General features: G+C 53.9%; 1 protein-coding gene across 1 annotated transcript; it reads left to right on the forward strand.

Moving 5' to 3' along the window:
* Positions 1–371: 371 nt before the first annotated feature.
* Positions 372–4494, forward strand: APLNR (apelin receptor). The gene has a single exon (XM_036880419.2). It carries the CDS (start codon positions 957–959, stop codon positions 2097–2099), a length of 1143 nt encoding a protein of 380 aa, XP_036736314.1. The 5' UTR covers positions 372–956; the 3' UTR covers positions 2100–4494.
* The last annotated feature ends 3223 nt before the right edge of the window (positions 4495–7717 follow it).

Below are 7717 nucleotides of genomic sequence, written 5' to 3' on the forward strand. Positions count from 1 at the left end.
CCTCAGTTTCCCCATAGGTTTAATGATTTGATTAGAGATCCTTTTGTCTGGGGTTTTTTTCTTCTGTGACTATGTCTTTGACCTTCTAAAACTTTCTATGCCATCTGCAAATTGAAGTCTAACAGCTTAGGAATTCTAGAGAAATCTCCACGTAAGTGTGTCTGTAAACCACAAAGTTCCCAGAGAGGGGGTCCAAGCTGAGGTGTGAAGGAGGATGATGGGGGTGAAGAGGAGTGAAGTCTGGTCTGGGTGGGGGCTGGGAGGGCAGGAGAGGAGGGTGGGGGCCCGACCGGCCTGCCAGGAGGGTTTGCCAGATGCTCAGACCATCCAGAGAAATCTCACACCCTCCTTGCCCCCTACAGCCCGGCTCCAGCTCAGGCTGGATCCCAATCTGCATAATTTACCCCATTTAGAGGGGATGGGAGGGGGTGAGAACCTGCGGGTAGAGAGGACTGAGGAGGGGGTGCTCCAAAGGCCAGAGGAAAACCAGAGAGAGGGAGGTGGGGCCAGGACAGCAGGCTGCAAACTGCAGATAACATTCTGCCCAGCACTGCAGGGGTCAATTTGGTTCACTTGCCCAGGGACAAGAAAAAAAAGTGGGCTGTAACTTAAGGATCCTAAGACTCACAAGTGAGGGGCTGGTCTGGAGGTGGAGTGGGGAGTGACACACCAAGGAGGAGAGACAGACCCAGGAGGGCGCGAGGAAGTGTCTTGGCTGAGGCTGGGGCCAGAGGGAGAGGGTGGGGAGAAGTCTGCAGAAGTGAGGCACCCTCCGGAGTCCGGAGGATCAGGGGGCAGCTCCTCCTGCATCCTGGGAAGGGCTCTGGACACCTTCAGCCCCTCTCGCCGCCTCTGAGGCTCAGGCCAGAAGCTCAGGGTGCTTGCTGAGCTGGTGACACGGCCACGGAGCTGGTGCCCCAGGGAGCCCCCTGCCCATCTCCTCCACGCTCCCCAGCATGGAGGAAGGCGGCGATTTCGACAACTACTACGGGGCAGACAACCAGTCTGAGTGTGAGTACACGGACTGGAAGTCCTCGGGGGCCCTCATCCCTGCCATCTACATGCTGGTGTTCCTCTTGGGCACCACGGGCAACGGCCTGGTGCTCTGGACCGTGTTTCGGAGCAGCCGTGAGAAGAGACGCTCAGCTGACATCTTCATCGCCAGCTTGGCAGTGGCCGATCTGACTTTCGTGGTGACCCTGCCGCTGTGGGCCACCTACACGTACCGGGACTACGACTGGCCCTTCGGCACCTTTGCCTGCAAGCTCAGCAGCTATCTCATCTTCGTCAACATGTACGCCAGCGTCTTCTGCCTCACCGGCCTCAGCTTCGACCGCTACCTGGCCATCGTGAGGCCGGTGGCCAATGCTCGGCTGAGGCTGCGGGTCAGCGGCGCCGTGGCCACGGCGGTCCTGTGGGTGCTGGCCGCCCTCCTGGCCGTGCCGGTCATGGTGTTCCGCTCCACCGCGGACCTGGAGAACACCACCAAGGTGCAGTGCTACATGGACTACTCCATGGTGGCGAGCTCCAGCTCGGAGTGGGCCTGGGAAGTGGGCCTGGGCGTCTCGTCCACGGCCGTGGGCTTCGTGCTGCCCTTCACCGTCATGCTGACCTGTTACTTCTTCATCGCGCAAACCATCGCCGGCCACTTCCGCAAGGAGCGCATCGAGGGCCTGCGCAAGCGGCGCCGGCTGCTCAGCATCATCGTGGTGCTGGTGGTGACCTTTGCCCTGTGCTGGATGCCCTACCACCTGGTGAAGACGCTCTACATGCTGGGCAGCCTGCTGCACTGGCCCTGCGATTTCGACCTCTTCCTCATGAACGTCTTCCCCTACTGCACCTGCATCAGCTACGTCAACAGCTGCCTCAACCCCTTCCTCTACGCCTTCTTCGACCCCCGCTTTCGCCAGGCCTGCACCTCTGTGCTCTGCTGGCGCCAGAGCCGGTGCGGGGCTGCCTCCCACAGCAGCAGCGGTGAGAAGTCGGCCAGCTACTCCTCGGGGCACAGCCAGGGGCCCGGCGCCAACTCGGGGAAGGGCGGGGAGCAGACGCAGGAGAAATCCATCCCCTATAGTCAAGAGACCCTTGTGGTTGACTAGAGCCGAGCTCAGAGAGAAGCCTGGCGTCCGTTCTCTGGCCCTCCCCAGCCTTTGCCCTTGCTGTCTGGAAGTCAGGGAGCACCCGGGCACCCATCCCTTGCACGTGGCCCTTTTGCCGCTCCCTGCCTCCTGCCTCTGGCTTGTCTTCTCCTGCAGTCTTGTTCAGAGTTTGTGGTTTCATGGAAGGACATGGCACCTGCAGTCCTGTGCTCAGCCACTCAGTATCCGTGAGACTGACCTTGCATGAGTCTCTTAATCTCTCTGAGCCTCAGTTTCTCCATTTGTATAAAAATGGGGAAGTCGTACTGACACTAAAATGATGTGTATGTCCTGGCTCAGTAAAAGTTCCTCTCTTGCCCCTTTCCCTGGACCTCCACCTCTTTTTTTCTCTCTCCTTTCCTTTCCTTCTAGTTTTCTCTCCCCTCTCCCCTTGGTTTTTCCCTCTCTCTGCAATTCTTTTCTTTTCTTTCTTTTTTTTTTTTCAGGAGAGCAAGGCAGAGGCTTTTATTTGGAGAGAAAGCACAAAGACAGAGCTCCTGGCTCAAGCCAGGAAGGGACAAGAGAGTCCCCTCTCTCTGCAATTCTTAACTTCTGGTTCCAACCCCGTCTCCATAGCGCATCCTCCTCCCTCTTATTTTACCTCCTTTCTCTGAAGGGCTCCTAAGGGTTAAGAATCCTGAGGCTTGCAAACACTGCCCCTGTTCTATGCTGTTCCCCAGAGCCGGAAGGGACTGGACAGGGTGGGGTGGGCTGGGTCTCAGTGGAGTGTGCTCCAGCCTCTGCAGCTGGGAGCTCCGAAACTTCCCCCAAATTGTATGGGTTGGCTGTAATTTCAGGCACTGTGGGTAGAGCAATCCAGAAAGGGTGGTGTCCCCCCTTTCTGCAGCCCCTCCATGATGCCAACTACGTAAGGTTTCTACAGATTTCTTCAGACCCTTTCATCCAACCTCACGTCTCCCTGAGTTTGGAAGGCAATGGGGTTGATGAAACAATGGGCTCCCGGGTTTCTTTATATGAGCGGGGAGTTGGGAAGGGAAGTTGGAGAAGGTGGGAGTCAGCATTTAGTCTAATGCTGCTTGGCTTCCCTCCCCAAATCCACATCCCTCTAGCCTCCTCCTGGACTGTGAGCCCCAGGGGTTCCTCCTGTCTCCTCACCCATCCCATCATCCCAGGACACTTCTTGTGCTCTGGTGCTTCCTGGTGCCAAGTCACTTTGGGGTGGGATGCTTGCTTTGTGTACGTGTGTGTGTGTATATATAATTGTGTGTGTGTATATGTATCAGCACAGATGAGCATAACAGGAAGAGCATTGTGCCTGTGTCATTTGTCACTCGGATGGACATCCCCTCACCCCTTACTCTGTACCATCCCTCTGCTCTTCATACAGTGTCCTTGAGGGAAGAAAGGACATAGTGAGGCAATTTAGAGTAGAAGGAGACCACCCCCACTGGACTGGGGGCTCTGACGGCTGGTCCGTGCTTTAAGAGAGAAGTCTGGGCTGGCGCTGGTGTCCTGGAGGGAGATGTCTCCTCAAAGCCATCGTGCCCAAGGCCTGGAGAAATCCCGTGCGCTGGTCCCTGTCCTTCGCTAGGTCCTTGAGGGAAACGGGGCTGGCTAAGAGCTTCCCTTGGCCCTCTCCCCCTCCCCTCTGCCCTGGTCACTCTCCCCTTTCCCAGGGTGTGTGGCCCTCTTTCTAAGAAGGCCACCTGCTGGCCATGGGGTAGAAAGTGCTGGGTGGTGTTTTTCCTCCTTCACCATCAGAATCAGACCCCTGGGCTCCTCCTGCCGGGTTGGGGGGCTGGGAACAGTGACCCGAGCCGCCGTGTCAGGGCTGCCGGCATCATGCCGCCAGATAGGCCTTGAGGATGACATTGATGGTGGGGCCTTGGTGAGCTGGGGGCAGGGTGTGTGTATTCCGGGTTTTGTTCTTGGAGGACTCTGCGCCTAAGGACAAGCCATGAGCCATGGAGGCAGGAAGAGCCCAGCCTCATGTAAATGGCCGTCTTGACCACCTGTGGGATGGCACCAGCTCTGGGGGCAGAGGGAGAAGGGGACGGGTCTCTGCTCAGCTTAGTCTTCCCATCACTCAGAATCTTCCAGATTCACTTTCTTGGCCTAGGGCTGTTCTGAAAGCACCCAGTCAAGGCTGGAGGAAAATTCTAGAAGGGAAGAGGGTGCTTCTTGTCTAATGCTCCAAGGCCTTCTGGGGCACCTGCAGAGACTTCCTGCCTTGGTGGTCCTGGACAGAGAGTCGGAGAGGCTGCCAGTGGTGAGGCTCCCTCATCCCCCACCTACCCCTTCTTTGGAAACTGTGCTATTTTCTGACCCTGTTAGTCACTGCAATAAAATAAATAAAATTTTAACAGATCAAATAAATCTGTTTTGTGTAACTATATCCAAAGCCTCTTCTCACACGGTGTCTTGAGATGGGGAAAGGATTCCCAGGTTGCCAGTGTTACAGTGGGAGGTGCAGTGAGCAGGCTGCGGGGTCAGGAGGAAGAGCAGTGAGGTGGGAAATCAGAAAGGAAGGGAGGGAGGCAGGGAGAGGCTGGAGGAAACAGGCCCCAGGGCTCCTCAGGACAGGGAGGACAGGAGAAACTACAGGAACTAAAGGGGCAGGGGAGGGACGACAGCTCAGGTTTTGTGCTTTGAAAAGCTGTGGGACAAATGAACCTACATAGGGGAGTCCAGAGCACAGGTCTGGGGGAAAACACTAACGTTTCTTCCCACGGAAGCAGACCTACCGTTCATTCATTCATTCACCCATTCATTCACTCATTGTCACATGAGTGTCCATTCTGTTTAGACCAGAAATTCAAATGCCTGCTATCTAATCAGAGTCACTCTGGGTGGTTTTGAGGATATCCATTCCTGAGTGTCACCCCAGGCCTGTGGAATCAGATGCTCCTGGACTCACCCTGGATGTTTGCAATGAACTAAAAGCTCCTCAGATGATTTCTGGGGAGGCCAGGTTTGGTGATGTCTCCACGAGATAGATTGTGCCCAGATTAAAGTAGGCACACAAGCCAGAGAGTCAGAGCCAGAGGAAACTGGGCTCTGAAAGATCATTGGTTTGGGGGAGGAAGGAGCTGAAATGATCCTTGGGGGGAAATACTCAGTTCAGACACATTCACCATCTTCCACGAAGACTTCTGGTGCTCATGTTTGTGGATAACAAAAGTACCTGCCATAGAAGGATGGATAGTAGTGAGAGAGCTCCTGTCTCCTGCACCTTACCGCTCTGTTGAGCATCTTCCCCATCATCTAATTTAATCCTTGCAGTCCACTGAGAGGGGCACTCACCTCATTTTGCTGATAAGGAAGCTGAGGCTCAGAGAGGTGAGTCAGATATCTTGACCCAGGTCACGCAGCTAGCGCATGGAAGAGCTGGGCCTGGAGCCAGTGAGATCCGCGTGACCCCCAAGCTCACACTCTTTGACCACTGCTTCTCCCAGAGTACAAATGAGGCAGTGCCAGGTGGCTGGGAAGGAAAGTGACGTCTCATCTGTAAGGCACCTGGAAACCAATTCAATGTGTGGAGCGAATGGGATGGATGGGAAATGCAGGAGAGAGACAGAGGCAGAGAGACACAGTGAGAAGAGAAAGGAATAGAGACAGAGACAGCAAAAGAGAACCAGAGACAGAGATGAGGACAGAGACACAGAGGGAGTGAGGAGGTAGTCGGGAAGGGGAAACTGGGAGGCAGGAAGGGAGCTAGAGGGCAGCTGGGGGGTGGTTTTCCCTCTTCTGAAGCACACCAGGGAAAACCCTGCAGGAATTTACAACTGTGACAACAAGCTATTTGAGCTATTTTTTTTACAGATGCTGTAAAAAAAACCCTCACTAGCCCTCCAGGGAAACTTGGGGTAGGTTATCTGAAAAATTTGTCCACACATTTCTGCATGTGTTCACTCAATCACCACCATCTGTTTAGTCAACAAGACCCGATATATGGCCTGTGTGCCAGGCAGCAACTCTGGGCTCTGAACCCAGTGGTGACCAGGACCCATGGGCTCCTCCTGGTCTGCTGGTGGAGACGGATAAATGAGCGACTGTAGTCAAGTGTGTAAGTTCTGGGACAGGGAAAGCACAAAGTGTCTTCCGGGCCTCATAGAGACAATGGAATGAGTCTAGGCAAGGCGTCAGGGGAGACTTGAGAGACAGCGTGTGCCAGGAGCCTGCGGTCTGAAGGGTGGAGGGTGAGCGGCTAGCAGGGAACCTGCTCTGTGCAGAGGGGATACCCAGAGATACGGGAGTGCAGGCCCTCTGAGGAGCTGGAAAGAACGCTTGTGTTTGTCTTTGCTCACCCCCACCCCAGCTCTGGGAGGAGGGCCAGGCAGAGGCATGAGAAAAGCTTGCCCAGTGTGATTGTGGGTGATGAGCAGATGAGGGGCCTGGAACTAAAACCAGGCCTCTAGGCAACTTGGGGAACCAGAGATTTTTTTGTTGTGACCTCCAGTTATTCATTCCTTGGGCTTGAACTGTCTTCACCTGAGATATCTGCCAGGGTCTCCTAAACAGGGCCTGGGAGCTCTAGGCTTCTCTCACACTGGGCTCGTTAGAAAAGGATGCTAAGAAGGGGCTGATGGGTCCCTCGGGAAGAACCCCTCTGGAAGCCAGGATGACACTCAGCATGACAGAGTCTAGAGGTGACATCCCTGCCATCTCAACAGGTTCCACTCTGTCCAAACTCGGGAGAGTTCCAAGCTGGCAGGGCCTGATCCAGGGGGTATATCTCTTCTCAGTTATTGGCCAAATACTTACAAAACCACTATGAGCAATGTTCTTTTAAGCTTCCCACAAAGGGAGCTTAAAAACAAATTCACAAGAAAGGAGATTTCAGAAATGTTGGGCTGACTTAGAGGTTTCAATTTGACTATAGTTAGAGTCAGAGTACTAAGCAATGTTCATTGATTTTTTTCATTCAACAAACATATTCAGTACCTGCTCTGTACCTGGGGCTACCTCAGAAGCTGGGGGTACTGAGGTGAGCCAGATACTGTCCTTGCCTTCATGCGGCAACCTAAAGCCTTCTAGTCTTACCTTCCAGCTGAACAGATGATTACCGAGGCCCACAGAGGGGGAACGATTTATTCATTTATTCAAGGTCGGACGGTGGGATGCCGGCAGAGGTGGTACTAGGACTCAGGCCTCCCACTGCCAGGTCAGAGCACATACTACAGCTCCAGGCTTAGAAAGGAGAGAAGGTCTTTTATTGAGAATATGAAGAGCAAGTGCAGAAGCTCAGAGCTACGATGGATGGCTAGCTGGGAAGGGGGAGGGCACCAAGGTGCTTGAAGATGATTGCCCATATTTTTGTTAATATGCCTTTTATTTTAGAAGAGTTTCAAATCTAAGGAAAAATTGCCAATCTAGTACGGAGAGTTCCCATACCTTCCCTTACATTAGCATGACACACTTCCCACAGTTAATGAACAAATATTGATACATTCCTATTAACCAAGTCCATACTTTATTCAGGATTCCTTACTTTTTGCTGAATGTCTTTTTTCTGCTCTAGGATCCCATCCAGGATACCTCGTTACCTGTGGTTGTTAGGTCTCCTTAGGCACCTCTTGGCCACGACAGCTTCTCAGACCTTGTTTTTGATGACCCTG

The sequence above is a fragment of the Manis pentadactyla genome, chromosome 9, assembly GCF_030020395.1.
Source record: "Manis pentadactyla isolate mManPen7 chromosome 9, mManPen7.hap1, whole genome shotgun sequence".
NCBI classification, from domain to species: domain Eukaryota; kingdom Metazoa; phylum Chordata; class Mammalia; order Pholidota; family Manidae; genus Manis; species Manis pentadactyla.

Bases quoted from the DNA above. Each gene is read 5' to 3' on its own strand.
- APLNR (XM_036880419.2), top strand. From the start codon at position 957: ATGGAGGAAGGCGGCGATTTCGACAACTACTACGGGGCAGACAACCAG.